Source organism: Pristis pectinata, chromosome 3 (genome assembly GCF_009764475.1).
Source record: "Pristis pectinata isolate sPriPec2 chromosome 3, sPriPec2.1.pri, whole genome shotgun sequence".
NCBI classification, from domain to species: domain Eukaryota; kingdom Metazoa; phylum Chordata; class Chondrichthyes; order Rhinopristiformes; family Pristidae; genus Pristis; species Pristis pectinata.
In genome coordinates this window covers 30824204-30841977 of record NC_067407.1, presented here as the reverse complement: position 1 = coordinate 30841977, position 17774 = coordinate 30824204, and the positions used below count along the sequence as shown (strand labels likewise).

The following is a 17774-nucleotide window of genomic DNA, read 5'->3' as shown; positions in this document are numbered from 1 at the left end:
CTGATCCTCCACACTGCCAAGAGTCCTACCATTAATACTATATTCCGCCAACATATTAGACCTACCAAAATGAACCACTTCACACTTATCTGGGTTGAACATCTGCCACTTCTCAGCCCAACATTGCATCCTATCTATATCCCTCTGTAACCTCTGACAGCCCTCCAAACTATCCACAACACCCCCAACCTTCGTGTCATCTGCAAACTTACTAACCCATCCCTCCACTTCCTCATCAAGGTCGTTTATAAAAATCAAAGAGTAAGGGTCCCAGAACAGATCCCTGAGGCACACCACTGGTCACCGACCTCCACTCAGAATACGACCCTTCAACAACCACTCTTTCCCTTCTGTGGGCCAGCCAGTTCTGGATCCACACTGCAATGTCCCCTTGGATCCCAGGTCTCCTCACCTTCTCCATAAGCCTCGCACGAGGTACCTTATCAAACGCCTTGCTGAAATCCATATACACTACATCTACTACTCTCCCTTCATCGATGTGCTTAGTCACATCCTCAAAAAATTCAATCAGGCTCGTAAAGCAGGGCCTGCCCTTAACAAAGCCATGCTGACTATGTCTAATCATATTATACCTCTCCAAATGTTCATAAATCCTGCCTCTCAGGATCTTCTCCATCAGCTTACCAACCACTGAGGTAAGACTCACCGGTCTATAATTTCCTGGGCTTTCCCTACTCCCCTTCTTGAATAAGGGAACAACATCCGCGACCCTCCAATCTTCCGGAACCTCTCCTGTCTCCGTGGACGACACAAAGATCATCGTCAGAGGCTCCGCAATCTCCTCCCTCGCCTCCCACAGCAACCTGGGGTACACCTCATCCGGTCCGGGCAACTTATCTAACTTGATGCTTTCCAAAAGTTTCAGGACCACCTCTTTTTTAATATCTACACGCTCAAGCTTTTCAGGTCGCTGCAAGTCCCCACTACAATCCCCCAGATCTTTTTGTGTGGTGAATATTGATGTAAAGTATTCATTAAGTACCTCCACTATTTCTTCTGGATCCATACACACTTTCCCACTGCTGCACTTGATAGGCTCTATCCGTTCACATTTCATCTTCTTACTCTTCACATACTTGCAGAACGCCTTGGGGTTTTCCTTAATCCTGCCCGCCAAGGCTTTCTCATGTCCCCTTCTGGCTCTCCTAATCTCTTTCTTAAGTTCCTTCCTTTTAGCCTTGTACTCCTCCAGATCTCTAACATTACCTAGCTCTCTGTCCCTTTTGTATGCTTTTCTTTTCCTTTTGACTAGATCTATTATAGCCTTCGTACACCACGGTTCCTGTAGCCTATCATGACTCCCCTGTCTCATTGGAACATGTCTATGCAGAGCTCCACACAAATATCCCCTGAATATTTGCCACATATCTTCCATACTTTTCCCAGAGAACGTCTGTTCCCAATTTAATCTTCCAATTTCCTGCCTGAGAGCCTCATAATTCCCTTTACTCCAAGTAAACAGCTTTCTAGCCTGTCTGTTCCTATCCCTCTCCAGTGCTAACGTAAAGGAGATAGAATTATGATCACTATCACCAAAATGTCCACCCACTGAGAGATCTGACACCCGACCAGGTTCATTACCCAATATCAAATCAAGCACAGCCTTTCCTCTTGTAGGTCTATCTACATACTGTGTCAAGAACCCTTCCTGAACACACCTAACAAACTCCATCCCATCTAAACCCCTCACTGTCTGGAGATGCCAATCGATATTTGGGAAATTAAAATCCCCCATCACAACAACTATGTTATTCTCACACCTTTCTAGGATCTGCTTCTCTTGCTGCTCCTCAATAACCATGTCACTATTGGGCTATTTTCTTCTAATCTCCAACAGATACAAGCCTAACCTTTCTCATGCAAGACTGCACCTGGAGCACTGTGTAGTTTTGGTCTCCATATTTAGAAAAAGATGACAGTCCAGCGAAGGTACACTGGAGTGATTCCTGGGATGAAGGAATTGGAATAATAAGAATGATTGAGCAGGTTGGGCCTGTAACTCAATGGAATTTACAAGAATAAGAGGTGACCTTATTGCAATATGATTATGAGGGGAAATTGATGGGGTGCATACAGAGAAGATGTTGCCACTCGTAAGGGGTATCTAGAACTAGGTGGCATAGTTTTAGAATAAGGGTTTTTTTTGTTACAAATGGAGATGAGGAAGAATTTCTTCTCTCAGAGGATTGTGAATTTCTGGATTTCTCTACCCAGAGAGCTCTGGAGGTGAAGTCACTGAAAGTATTCAAGGCAGAGACTGACAGACATTTAAACTGTGATGGATGTGGAGAAAGCAGGAAAGTGGTGCTGAGGCCAAGACTGGATCGGCCATGATCTTGTTGAATGATGGTGTAAATCTGAGAGGCCAACTGGCCTGCTCCTGCTTCTTGTATTCTAATCCAAACCGTCTTTGAGCTGCTTCCAAAACATTAATGTGTTTCCTTAAATAGGAGACCAATACTGTACACAGATGCGCCCTCACTAATGCCCCTTAAAGTGCAAGCATAACCTCCCCACTTTTGTGTTCAATTCCCCCAGGAATAAACAATAATACTGTAAACTTTCCTAATTTCTTACAGTAACTGTTTACCAGCCTTTTGCAAATCAAACATGAGGACACCCAGAGTACTCTGCATTTCAGAATTCTGCAAACTTTCACCACATAGATAATATGCTTCCTTTTTATTTTTTTGAACAAAAATGGATAATTTCACATTTTCCCACCTAATATTCTACTTGTCAGACCTTTGCCCACTCGCTTAACCTAGCTAATTTCCTATGTAACCTTGTTTTGTCCTCCAGCAATCTATCTTCATGTCATTGGCAAATTTAGCAACCATTCATTTACTCTATTTATCCAGGACATTTATATAAATTTTAAAAAGTTGAGGCTCCAAGCACGATCTCTGTGGTACACCAATCATCAGGACCAGAGCTGCTACCTGTTAGCAAGCCAATATCCTATCCACGCCAAATGTAATTTCTAGACCATAAACTTCTATTTTCCACCATAACTTTTAATGCACACCTTATCAAGTGCCTTCTGAAAATTTAAGAACAGGTGTGGAGTTGACGCTTTGCCGGATGGGGTATCTAAACCTAGGGATCACAATGTCAAAATGAGGGGTTAGCCGTTGAGGCAAGGAAATTTCTTCTCCTAGAGGGTAAAGAATCATTGGAATTCTCTACAACCCAAGATATTGATAGACTTTAGAATATTAAGGCAATAAAGAGAAAGGAAGTTAGTACAGAAAGGTGACATTAAAATAAAAGATCCACGATAATCTTTCTGAATGGCAGAGAAGGAACGAGGGAAAAGTTGACCTATTCCTGCATAATAAAATTTGCCTGCAAAATAATGGGACATTCAAAGAATAAGAAACACTACACATATTAACAAATAGTTCTCTCTTCAAGCCTAATGCATTTGTTATTTAACTTAACAACACTGATTACATATTGGCATCAAAATTAGGTTTATACCTTCAATATCTGTACGTAGCATTGGTGAGGGTCTGTAAGCTTCATTCCATTGATTTCTATGAACTGGAAGGATGGGAGGTTTTTCCTGCTTTGCTGCTTGCTGTAGACACCTTATCACCTCATGTACTGTTGCAGTTTTTCCTGTTCCTGGCACTCCGGAAATATACATACATCTGTGAAAGTTCAGATGTCATTTGACTATAGAAGCTTAAAATTCATTATACTTATTTTCCTGATCCATGAAACAGAACCACCAGATGGATAAAATTAAACATGAACTGAAAGTCTGAGTTGGTATGCAATCATCAAAGATGTGCTAGATTTCATAGGGTAGTTAATGTACCTTTCTTGGTTTTTATTTTGTATTTTCCGCAGAATTCCTTACTGAAGTTTTGTAATTTAGGTTCTCTTTCTTTCCCAATGCAGATAATGGCAGGGCAGTTTATTCCCACCAATAATAGGCACATTGACCTTCAACAGCAACGTGGATTTTACTTCAACTTGCCTTCCCAGCAATAATGTACCTCTGATGAGCTGTTTCATCCCAAATGGATGAAATATATAGCACAGAAATGGGCCCTTACGGCTCACCTCGTCCATGCCAATCAATAATCCCATTTGCCCACATTAGGCCCATATCCCTCTACTCCTTTCTTATCCAAGTACCTGTCCAAATGCTTTTTAAATGTTGTAATAATATCTGGCTCCACTACCTGCTCTGGCAGCTCATTCCAAATATTCACCACTCTCTGTGTGAAAAACTTACCCGTCAGATATACTTTCAATTTCTCCTCTCTCACCTTTAAACCTCTGCCCTCCAGTTCTAGACAACCCTGCTCTGCGAAAAAGACTCTCACTGTCTATCCTCTCTACTCCCCTCATAATTTTGTAAACCTCTATAAGGTCACCCCTCAGCCTCCTACTTCCAGTGAGAATGAACCCAGCCTATCCAATCTCTCCTTATAACTACAGTCCTCCATTCCAGGCAACATCCTGGTGAATCTCTTCTGCACTCTTTCCATTACTACCACATCCTTCCTATATTGTGGTGACCCAAAACAACACAATATTCCAGTGTAGCCTAACCAATGTTTTGTATAGTTATTGCATGACATCCCAACTCTTATATTCAATGCCTCAGCCTATGAAGGCAAGCACCAAATACTTTTTCCACTACGCTACCCACCTGTGTCGCCAGTTTCAGAGAACTATGGACCTGTACCCCGAGGTCTCAACATACATCAACGCTCCAAAGGTCCCTGCCATTTACTCTTTATGTCTTAACAGAATTTGATCTCTCACATTACCTCACACTTGTCTGGATTAAATTCCACCTGCCCAAATTTCCACCTCATCTATGTCCCACTGTATCTTCGAACAACCTTCACAGCTATCTACAAATCCACTAGTTTTCATGTTGTCTGCAAGATTACAAATCATACCCCCAACATTCTCATCCAAGTCATATTTATTTATTACAAACCACAGAAGTTCCGGCACCGATCCCTGTGGTATACCACTTGTTACAGATGTCCAGTCAGAAAAACACCCACCCCCTACTACCCCATGCCTCCCATCACCCTATCAATTTTGGATCCAGTTCACCAACATGCCTTGGATCCATTGTGCATTAACCTTCAGACCAATCTACATGAGAAACCTTGTCAAAAGGCTTACTAAAGTCCATATAGATAACATCTACCACCATGTCTTCAATCTCCTTGGTTACCTCCTCAATAAACTCAGATTTGTGGGGCATGATTTCCCCTGCACCAAACCATGCTGGCTCCTCCTGATCAGTCCCTGCCTTTCCAAGCGAACAACTTCCTTACCACTGATGTAAGACTCACCAGCCTGTAATTTCCAGGCTTATCCCTCCTGCCCTATTTCAACAAGGGGACTGCATTAGCTATCCTTCAGACTTCTGGTATCTCAACCCTGGCTAATGAAGATGCAAAAATCTCCATCAGAACCCCAGCAATCTCCTCTCTTGCTTCCTTTAGCATCCTGGGATAAATCCCTCTCAGCCACAGGGATTTATTGACCCTACAGGCTCCAATCTTTCTAGCAATTCCTCCCTCCTGATACAGATATGCTCCAGAACATCAGCGTTCCCATCCTTTAACTCTCCAGCCTCCACGTCGTTCACCAATTTCAGGTAGCCTACTCCCCCTTTCCCTTTTCTCTTTCCTCCTGATATACCCCAGTTCCTCCTACACACACCCTAACCGCCCCTCGCAACCCCCAATCACCCCGTTTCTTTCACCTACTCCATCTGCCCATCACCCCCACACTCCTCCCATTGGGTCTCCTTCTCCCCACTGTTTCCATCCGCCCACCCTACCTCTCTTATTTGGATCCACGTTCCATCTTCCTTTCCTATCATATTTAATCATCTGCAGCCCTTGGTTGCCTCCACCTATCATCTCCCAGCCACTGTCATTATTTCCACTCTTCCCTCCTCCATCTGACTATCACCCCTCCTCATCTGGATCCACCTATCACTTGCCAGCTCTTGCTCCATCCCTTCCCTTCACCTTCTTGGATGGTCTATCTCCTCTCTACTCTTTCAGTCCAGGTGAAGGGTCTTGACCCGAAATGTCAATTGTCCATTTCCCTCTACAGATGCTGCCTGACCTGCCGAGTTCCTCCAGCAGTTTGTTTTTAGCAACAATCTAACACAGTCACTCAAAATCATCCGTGTCTTTTTTGTCACTATGCCCAATTAAGTCTTGTTTCATCAGCAGGACAGTTGCACCAGAGATGGCAGTAAAGCAGTGTACATTCAGGAGGATTTAGCCCCTAAGTTCTCGACATCAGCTGGAATCTCATGGTGTTAGGCTGAATATGGGCAAAGGAATCTCCTGCCGAGTACCACTAAGCACTGACTCTCAGCTGATGAATTAGTCCTCCTCCACGTTGAATGTCATTTGGAAGAAACACCCAAAATATCAGGTGCACAAATTATACGCTGGATCTGGGATTAAAATGTCCATCACCAAATGTGGCAAAGATCCAAAGACCATAACTGCTAGGTTGGTGCAGTGGTAGATAATGAGAGACCAAAATCAGGGGGAAAAAAAAATACTTTCAATAAGAATAAATGTTCCATACCCTCCAGTACCATCAATGACTTTGCTCTCCACAAAGTTGTAAATGTCTTGAAATTCTTTCTCTCTACAGGGTAGGGACTCTGGAACTGCAGACACGTGCAATCTTAAAATAAAACATGCAGAAAAACAATGAAAGCATAACAAACTGTCTTCATTTACATAAGGAGTGAACTGAAGGACTGGGAATCAACCAGCTTGTTTCTGTTGACACCCATGCCTGGAATATTTTATCATATCTACCTATCACAAAATCTCTATCCAATATTTTAAAAGCTCCTTAATTTTAGCTTCTGGAATGAGATAATTAAAGATTCTAAAGGTGACCAAAAGATAGAAAATAAGTGTAAATTCTGATTTATACCACGTACATCATTTTGTTAGCCACATTATAGAAAATATGAAAACAACTACTTTGACTAGCAATTTCAATGTTGTTCTAATAGATTCTCAATAACAAAAATAATTGTAATAAAAGATTCTGTAATTTACAAGAAATATTAGTCATTTTAAACATTAAATTATACAACAAATTGCTTTGACCAGGTCATTCTTAGCTTAAGCTGCATTTTGAAGCAAATGTTCGTTCTATAGCCTTACTCAATTGCCATGATAAAGCTCTACATTTGTCTGAATGAGATTAACTGCAATTAGAAGCCAACGTGGTAATTTTAGGAATTCCACTGTTGAGCAATGAACAAGCCTGTTTTTTTTATAAGAACTTATTCATCTGTGAAGATCAACAAAAATAATTGTACTCATTACCTTGCCCTGGCTTCTTCTAACACACTGACAGGCTTTTTAGCCAGCTGGGTTCTCCTAGGAATATGGGGAGTAGGATGGCAAGGTGTCCTTGGAGTTCTAGGTGTTCTTGCTCCAGGCTGGCAATAGTTTTAGAAAGGAAACAAAAAACCAACATTCTGGAATGAAGACATCCGCAGATACAATTCTGGACAGCTTTACTACACAGCCATTCACTTGAATATCTGCCCATTCTCGTGTTTAAAATGTGAATAATATATTAATTCCAAATAATTTGGTATAGAGAGGAAAATGGTTAGTCATCTTGAGTAACATTGCTTCGTTAAACGAAATATCTAGGTTATACTGGATTTCATTGAAACTTATTATTTTTAGCATGTTTTTGAAATTGTAAACAGATAATGGATAATACAATTGAACTGCATCGCCCAGAACATTTATACAAAATCTAAGTCATATGAACAGCCACTTGAATTAAAGATGAATTAAATTATGTGAAGTGACTTTGGTGGGAAGCTCTGCATTCATTCCCACAGAATCCAGTTGGGATGACGCTGTTTGGATACTTAGTTGACTATAATTAACTGCAACACACATTACAAAGGTAACAATATATTCACTTGTTTTTATTTGTGTATAATCCAAGACAAAATAAATATGAAGTCAACATATGTCCGATACCTGCTGGTTAAGTCTTTAATTGTAACATACCAGTTTTGCTGGTGTCTTTGGTGTTTTCTTTGCAGATTTCTTCCTAAATGCTGAATCATCATCATCTTGCTCCTCATCCTCACTACTGCTTTCACTGCCTTTCTTATTGACCGGAACGAATTCATTTTCAGAAGACTCTTCACTATCCTGATCACTTCTGTAATCAAAATTAGGACATTTGATTACAAATAAATTTACTACACTGAAACTGAAATTTACTGTAGCTGAAACTCATTTTGGAATATTATTAGTGCTCAGTAGTTAAAAGTAGAAAACATGAACTCCTAAAAGATAAAAGAAACATGCACAGGCTTTAATTTAAATCAAGGATTAAAGAATGTGCAGCTTGCTAAAGCAGCAGAGAACTAAACAAAGAAGAGGATAAAGTCCTTAATGTCATATCACAGATATAAATTGGCATCCAAGGAAATTGATCCTAGAACATTATGAATATGCAATGAAGATGAACAAGAAGTCCACAGGAACATAAAAAAAGTAATAACTTAAAAGTATTAAGACTCCATCCTCCATTAAAGTAACTCCTCTCAGCATTACTATCACTTGCAGCCTTGTCCATTTATTTTTGCTTTCCACATTATGAACATTACATGCTTTTAATAGATCACGTTCAGAAATAATTTCATTTTATGATGGAAGCTTATTTCATTCAAACATCAGATTTTCTACAAAAATTAATAGGTGGTTTTAAAATTATCAGCAGGTAAAGACAATGCATAGCACTAACTGACCATGCATTATGGTCTTGAAAATGATTTTCACCTCACCAAGAGATCAAGATTACTACCAATGTTGTAAAGCATACACAGCAATTCTTTTTAAACACAGAAAGGAAATCTCAACCAAGATCAGGAGTTAAAACTTACTCAAAGTAATCCCCATGGAAAACTGCACACTGGCGTACAGACTTTCTATGAGACCTTGGAGTATCGCTAATATTTTCCACCTGGCTTTTCATTCTCTTTGGCCTATAATAATAAAGTAAACAATTACAAACTGTTTGGGACCAATAATATTTCATGGTATACATGACAGAAGGTAATAGTGCATCTTTGACAGTAGAAAGGAGCATGGAATGCATTTTACTCAAAGTGATATCTCAACAAAAATTATCTAGAGGGTCTATTTCCATCTATAGTTTAATGAGACAAATCATAATGGAATTTGCTGCAAAGAGTAATTGAAGCAAATACCATAGATGCATTAAAGGAAGTTAAATAAATATTTGAAGAAAATAATAGGATACACAAATATGGTTTGCTGAAATAAACTGGGAGGAGGCTCAAATGAAGCACAAACACTAGAACAGACCAATTTAGCATATTACCTTGTTTCAGTGTTTTAAGTTCTCTACTGATTAATCAACTCATACATACACTTTGATTCCCTACGAACGTAGGATGATTACATGACTTTTCAAGTTTTGAGTGCTGCAGGTAGTGTAGCTACCTCACATTTGCAGCATCCCAGGTTCAATTCTGATCTTCAGTTTTGTCTATATGGAGTTTGCTTCTTCTCCCTCTAACTGCATGGGTTTCTCCTGGGTGCTCTGGTTTCCTTCCAATATCCCAAAGGCACTCTGGCTACTGTGTAGGTGGATGGCAGAAAAAGAAAGGGAAGTAGAAGGATATATGAGAGACAACAGGTTTCAGGGAAATAAATGGGAAGAATATCTTCAGAGCAGACATCTAATGATCTCTACGTTTAAGGAGATACGAATGTTGTTACAGCTGTTCAAAACGTTGGTTAGGCTGCGCTTTGAATATTGTGTTCAGTTCTGTCGCCATACTATGATTAGGCTAGGCAGGGTGTAAAAAAGATTGGAGGACTTGAGTTATAAGGAGAGACTGGATGGGCTGGCTGTTTTCCCTGGAGCAAAGGAGGCTGAGAAATGACATGACAGAGGTAGATAAAATTACGAGAGGCATAGATAGGGTAGATAGCAAGAGTCTGTTTCCCATGGTAGGAATGAATAAAACCGGAGGGCATTGATTTAGGGTGAGAAGGACAGAGGTTTAAAGGGGATCTGAAGGGCATTTTATTCCACACAGAGCAGTCATCTGGAATAAGCTGCCGGGGAGGTAGTGAGGCAGGAACAGTAAGAACATTTAAGCAGCACCTGGCCAGTTACTTGAATGAACGAGGCAGAGAGGGATTTGGAATTAGTGCAGGTAATTTGTATTATTATAGATAGGCACATTGGTCGGCATTGACGTGGTGAAGGGCCTGTGTTTACACTGTACAACTCTATGAAACAAAAATTATGTTTGTATTTAGCAGAAAGGAAGATTGGTGCGGTTAAATAAGTTTTAGTTCATTCTCTCAGATCCTAGGAGTGACATTAAGGGGTAGAGAAGAGCCCTGCCGGTTATCGAAGTTACAGGGCACTGGCTGCACACCTGGCCCACATTCCATTCATACCCCTGTGATCCCAATCCTGATCTCCGGCTGGACGCCTAGCCCACGCTCCCATCCCTGGCTCATTTAACCAGACCTGGTGTACCAAGGTGATCTCTACCAGCACAGTCTTTGGCTAATTGACAAAAAGGGTATTTGAAGAACAAGACTTCAAACCAGGGACAAAACTCATGGGTCTACCGGGCAGCAGCGATCCCTGCCATCCTATCTGCTTTCTGAGACCAGGACTAACTGCAGCAAGCACTTCAAAGCACTGAAATGACATCCTCAATGATATCTGCAAATCCTTCAAAATCCACTAGAAAGACAAGTAAACCAACTTCTGCATCTTCCCTCAGACCAACATTCCCATCAATGAAGTCCATATCACACTTAATCAGCTCCACTGGGCAGGCCACATCAGTTGCAGGCCTGACATCAGATTCCTAACACAGGTATGCTAATCCAAGCTTCATCACAGGAAGAGATCACCAGGTGATGGAGGAAAGATTAAAAAATGTGCTCAAAGCTTGCTTGAAAATAAAATGCAACACCCTCACTGAACTCCTGGAAATTTTTGCCTATGACTGCTCAGAGATGAGAAGGACAATTAAGAACCTCAAGTCCATTCAATGGGAGAGCATGGAGACCCTACTTAAGCATCGGAAGGGCAGACTACTTCCCCCCCGCCCCCCCACATCAGCCACCATCTACCTCATCAGTGAAAGAGCCTACAGTTCTCACACTGCCCTTCGCAGTCACTGCAGAACCTCCAGAAATGGAGTGGAAGCAAGTCATCCTCAGTGCTGAGGTACTCCCCAAATCTAGGCACCATGCTTAATGTTTAGGTCAGGATAGGGCAGCATGGTAGAGCTGTTGCCTCACAACTTCTACGACCTGGGTTCAATCCTGATTTCCAGTGCTATGTGTAGTTTCTATATTCTATCTGTGACCGCGCAAGTTTCCTCCAGACACTCCTGTTTCATAGAACATAGAAAAACTACAGCACAATTCAGGCCCTTCGGCCCACAAAGCTGTGCCAAACATGTCCCTACCCTAGAAATTACTAGGCTTACCCATAGCCCTCTATTTTACTCAGCTCCATGTACCTATCTAACAGTCTCTTGAAAGACCCTATCGTATCCGTCTCCACCACCGTTTCCGGCAGCCCATTCCACACACTCACCACTCTGAGTAAAAAAACTTACCCCTGACATCTCCTCTAATATCTACTCCCCAGCACCTTAAACCTATGTCCTCTTGTGGCCACAAATTCAGCCCTGGGGAAAAGCCTCTGACTATCTACCCTATCAATATCTCTCATCATCTTGTACACCTCAATCAGGTCCCCCCTCATCCTCCGTCTCTCCAAGGAGAAAAGGCCGAGTTCCCTCAACCTGCTTTCATAAGGCATGCTCCGCATTCCAGGCAGCATCCTTGTAAATCTCTTCTGCACCCTCTCTATGGCTTCCACATCTTTCCTGTAGTGAGGCGACCAGAACTGAGCACAATACTCAAGTGGGGTCTGACCAGGGACCTATATAGCTTCCTTCCATATCCCACAGATATGACGATTTTTGTACTTTAATTGGCCACTGCAATTGGCCTCTAGCGTGTAGGTTTGAGGAAAAAAATCAGGGAAATTGGCAAGGATGTTTGGAGAATAAAATGGGGTTAGTGTAGGATATGTGTAAATGGGTACTTGATGGTCATTGTGGACTTAGTGGCCATGTTGTATTACTCTATGATTCTACCATAAAATGCATTGTAATTCCTGGGCTCTGGAAAAAGCTGATCATCACTTTCTCTTATGTTCCTAACCCAAATTCACAATTGTTGTGTTGGCAGAGTTGCACCACCTTGCTACTGGTGTCGAAAATTCTTCAGGCCTGCTTTGTGTCAGAAGGCCTTCCTTTTCTCATAGCTGGGCCAACCTATCAATACTGGGCACAACTGGTCTCTCAGAAGATAATTCAGAAGTATTAGACACCGAACATGATCAGTAGATGGTACAGCCTCATTATCTATTGAAGTGCGCAATATTCAAGCATAGACAGAGTTTGGCCAATGCACAAACATATAATGGTGCTATCATTGCTGTTATTATCAATAAACCTTCAGCTGAAATCCTACGCAATTACTTTCTAGTTGCTGGTGCACTCTTGCATCTACCAAAAGACTCAGAAATTTCACACAGCATCCTTCAGTGAAAACAGCATTTTAAACTAACAAACACTGACAATTTACTAGTAGGCTTATTAATTATAACAAAAGCTAAACAAATCCAGACGTCATCAGCTGATTACGAACCACGCAGTCCAGTAAACAAATTCTAAACAAATGTTAACGTGACCAAAATTTCAGAGATGGGATGGCACGTATAATTTAGCCAAATCCTTCTCTGCCAAGATTGTTAGCATGGGAATGGCAAAAACTGCTTTTAGAAGCAGTAGGAACTGGAGATAAACAGGTTAAGATCAAAGTAGACATTTACATCAATAGAAACAAAATGTTGAAATACTCAACAGGCCAGGCAGCACTAGTGGAAAGAAAAATGTTTCAGATTGAATATCTTTCATCATATATAGGTACTTGGATAGGAAAGGTTTAGAGGGATATGGGCCAAATGGGACTAACTCAGGTAGGCAACTTTGTCGGCATGGACAAATTTGGTCGAAGGGCCTGTTTCCATGCTGTTTAACCCTATGACTTTAAAACCGAAACATTAAGTCTGCTTCTCTCTTCACAGCTTATGCCTGAACTGAGTATTTTCAGCATTTTCTATTTTTAATGAAAAATCAAATGAAATGATTCCAGATGTACATCAACATATATTTTCCAATCTACTCAATAAATAACTCAATGCTGTATACATCAACATACTGTGCAATTTACCTGAAAACATCAATAATTTCTCCATTACTTCTGGGTGGACTTGAGTCTTGCTGTTTCATTTTTGAATTTTTAATAGGAGATAACTGCACAATGTCAACTTGATTATTCAAAGCCCTTCCAGTCTTTACAAGAGGTGAAAGGACAATATTTTTCATTGTCTGACTCTGCAACCCCTTAGAAGGTGAATGAGGATTATCTGAAACACCACTGAAATCTACTTTGCGTTTCACAGCTCGAGGCTTCTCCTCCACCGGATGAAGTTTCCCAGGATAACCATCTTCATCGTCGTCATCAAGGAGTTCAGACAAAATATCCATCTCCATCCTTTTTGAAGATTTTTTGACATCTACAATTTAAGATAAATATTTTCAATCAATTTTAAATTATAAAAGGTCTTGTTGAATCAAGAAAAAAAAAAGCTGATATGAAAGTCTACATAAAAGAATTCTTCCTTACTAGGATCAGAGGAAGCCAATTCCTCAGATAAATTCTCAATTACGGGGGCCAAGTGAGGAATTAACTCCTTCTTACAACTCAGCCACATTACTTACCATTATGCAAGGTATTCTTTATAACCATGGAGTTACTGCTTTTCACCTTTGTGATCTCTGTACTCTTCTTACTTTGGAAGGTGTTTTCAGCAGTCATCTTGACCATATCACTTTCAGACTTGCAATTGATGTCCATATGGTTTGGGTAAGAATTCACATTAGGCTTCTGTGTGCGCCTGGGCAAGGAATCCAAGTTTTTATTATCATGAATAGGCTTAAATGAATTGGCGGCAATCCCAGAGAATGCATCTCTAGGTAGCTTATTAAATCTCTTTCCATCCCAGTTCAATTTAACAAAGAGAGCATCGTCACCAGGTTTGGATGGAGGAAATGGTTCATCTGGAGCAATCTGGTATACCTAAAATTAAAGAGTTTACAATTTTACTATCAGAAGGATTAAATTCAGAAAATGTCTTACAATACTCATCAGATCATACAGTATCCTTGGCAAGAGAAACAGAGCTAATGCTTAATGTCAGCATTCTTCTAACTATTCTGAAAGTGGCATTCATTAATTCAATATTTCTCCCCACAGATGCTGCTGAGTATTCCCAAGATTTTCCAGATTTCCACCGCTCATAGGGCAAAGATAAAATATTATCAGAGCTATCCCTACTTGAAAGGCCCACCTGTGCATCTCTAAAGATAAACAATAAATGAATAATGGATTATAAATATCTCTGAATCATCAGTGGCCTTTTCCCCACGTCAAAAATGGGAATGTTTGCTGAGGCTTGCAGTGTTGATTTCTATTCACAATACAAATGACAAAGCAGGCTGTGCCCATGTGAAGAAAGAGATCTGCATAATAATCAGGCTCAGGATGAAGCTAGAAAACAGCCGCCTCCCCTTGACATGTAATGCCATTACCATCATTGTAGCTCCCACTATCAACACCTTAGAGGTTACAATTGACCAGAACTCATTCCGAACTCTTCCCCAATCCCACCTCCCAAAGCCTTTTAGCCACCTGCAAGACACAAATGAAGAATGCAATGCAAAACTCTCCATTTCCTTTGATGAACATAACTAGCGACAGAGAAAGCTCAATACCATCCTGAATAAGGCTACCTTGATTGTCACCACATTCAGCATCAAAAACATTCACTCTCCACCACCAACACACTGTGGCTGCATTTTCTACCATCCAACTTGCAAAGGCTCTCCTAATATTAATATGTACTAATATCTCCTAAAGCCACGACATCTGCCACCTAAAAGGACAAGGTCAGCATGTCACCATCCACACATTTTCTTCCAGTCAAAAACCTCCTGAGTTGGGCATATACCCTCATTTTTAAAACCACTTAGGCAAAAACCACTCCCTGACAGCACTTGGAAGTATCTTCATAACAAGATCTGCAGCAAGTCACAAAAGCAGTCACCACCATTTCAAAGTAATTAGTGATGGGCAGTAAATACTGACCTTGCCGATGATATCTACATCCCACAAATGAAAACAAAAATATGATTTGCCCAGTTAAACTTTTCCAATACCGCAAACTGAACTGAAACAAAGTTCTACAAGGTGAAAACTTCTGAACAACAAGAAATTTCAAATACTAGTTCTATTAGAAAGTTTGATGTCATAGTTATTATTTGGCACAAGTAATAGACAAAAATATACAAAAGAAACCAAAGTGGATATAGGGATGAGAGGCTCCAATGCACAGGATCACAAGGGTTGTGGACTCAGCCAGCTACATCACAGGTACAACCCTCCCCATCATCAAGGACATATACAAGAGGTGGTGCCTCAAGAAGGTGGCATCCATCACCAAGGACCCTCACCATCTAGGACATGCCCTCTTCTCATTACTACCATCGGGGAGGAGGTACAGGAGCCTGAAGACCCACACTCAATGATTCAGAAACAGCTTCTTCTCCTCCACCATCAGATTTCTGAACAGTCCACGAACACTACCTCTTCAATCCTTTTTTGCACTTTTTTTTGCAGTTTATAATAATTTTTATGTCCTTACACTGTACTGCTGCAGCAAAACAACAAATGTCATGTCACATAGTCAGTGATAATAAATCTGATTCTGACTGAAAAATGTTCGGGGGGGGGAAAGAGGGGAGGGGGATGGAGGGGGAGACTAGCCTGCTAGTCTGTATCAATGGATGAAAAACAATAACTGTGCCTGTCACTAGAATCCATGTACGGATTTTTGGAATAATCTGGTGGAGTCCACTTTGTCGTTAACCTGTAGAGGGAAGCAGGTATTTGTGTGGACAGCCACATCTCGGATGCCTTTCGGGGTGTCAGATACTTCGGAACAAAGCAGTGGATTTCACTTTGTTGTTGACCTGTAGAAGGAAACAGGCATTTGTGTGGACAGCCACGATTCGAGTGCCTTTTAGGGTGAGGAAGATGCGGTGGAGTGGTCACTGCTGAGTAAACACTGAGGTGTCGTATGGGTTCCATCGTGGAACATTTAGATTTCGTAATTACTCTCTTTTTCTCTCTACATTTTATCTTCAGTCAACAGTGGTTGTTGAAGAAGCCTTTGCTCACGTTTCACCTAACGGCTTGCTGAACTGAACTTTGAGAACTACTCCTGGACTTGGAGTTTGGGAATTTGCCACACACACACTACGAGTTTAGTTTTGGGGTTAATGTTTAAGATCTAACATTTTTACTTCTAACATTCTAACATTTTTACTTTTATTTTTCTTATTATCAGAAGTAGTTATTAATAAAATAGTTTTTAACACTTATACATGACGCAGAGTGTTTCTTTTGTTGTTGGTTTGTAACAGGTGAAATATTGTTTAGCGTCAGGTCAAAAAGTGAAGCACTTCTGACAATGCAACACTACGCTGAAATCCAAGGCTGGTTAAATTATGTGCTGAAGTCCTACCTTTACACACTTAAGAAGGGTTTCAGCATTGATCTGATTATCACAGTCAGAGACTTTGTACAAGAAGATCTCATTGGGATGAGCTTCTCTTCCCAATAGCTTCTGCTTTGTTTTGGGTATTTCCTCAATACGAATAAACCATTGGACAACTGCATACTTAGTGGGAGGTTGCTGTGTACCTGATGAGGAAAATAGCTTGTCACTTGAAATATATGGAAAACAAAAAACTTCAGCATCATCAAACTGTACATTAAAACATGGAGGAAATTTAAAATTGAATTATTTGCAACATCACACAACACTGCCATGAAGTTAAATTCCTACTATCCATGCTCATAATTGTTCTCTTTGCCAGTACAGTTTATGCACAAAATATAATAAATATGACAAATCCACATTCAACTGCATAACTTTCAATACTGCAAAAGAATGCTGCATTCTGGGTTCAGACAGACAAAAGACAAAAACTGCTTTCCGTGAAACTAACATTTGATACCCAAGTGATTTTTTTCCAAGTGCAAACATTTCTGAAAAAGATGTTTTTTTCAATTCAGTATGAACTTACCAGAGGCTACACAATGAGACACGTCCTTACCATCCTCATACAATTTTAGCAACTTAGCTACATATGGACGATCCTCATCATCACTCTTGATTAAAACAAAATCTTTGATTTTGATGCAATGAATGATGGAAGTTCCTTCATATTCTATCCGAATGGCTCTGAAGAAAAGATATTTTGGATGTAGAAGAAAAAAGTTATTTTTTTCCTCAACATTTAACGTGTAAAATTTTACAAAATATATCTGTAGAAAATTTCTCCTGCATGTCCAATGGATATCATGCTTCACTTCCACTTTATAGCATGCAAAGGATTAAAGATTTAGAATTACCCATTTAATTATATCTTACATTTTGAGACAATGTGTTACTATTATTTTTCTACGCTTGAATGAAATGAA

The 17774-nt window shown here is 40.4% G+C and overlaps 1 protein-coding gene across 1 annotated transcript in view; it reads right to left on the bottom strand.

Moving 5' to 3' along the window:
* Nucleotides 1-17774, bottom strand: part of orc1 (origin recognition complex, subunit 1) — a 34808-nt gene that overhangs the window by 12341 nt on the left and 4693 nt on the right. The window contains 10 exon segments of the mRNA XM_052011885.1: nucleotides 3505-3582; nucleotides 3584-3677; nucleotides 6619-6720; nucleotides 7380-7495; nucleotides 8088-8244; nucleotides 8972-9073; nucleotides 13398-13743; nucleotides 13949-14306; nucleotides 16813-16991; nucleotides 17378-17535. Coding sequence (XP_051867845.1) covers nucleotides 3505-3582; nucleotides 3584-3677; nucleotides 6619-6720; nucleotides 7380-7495; nucleotides 8088-8244; nucleotides 8972-9073; nucleotides 13398-13743; nucleotides 13949-14306; nucleotides 16813-16991; nucleotides 17378-17535 — 1690 coding nt within the window.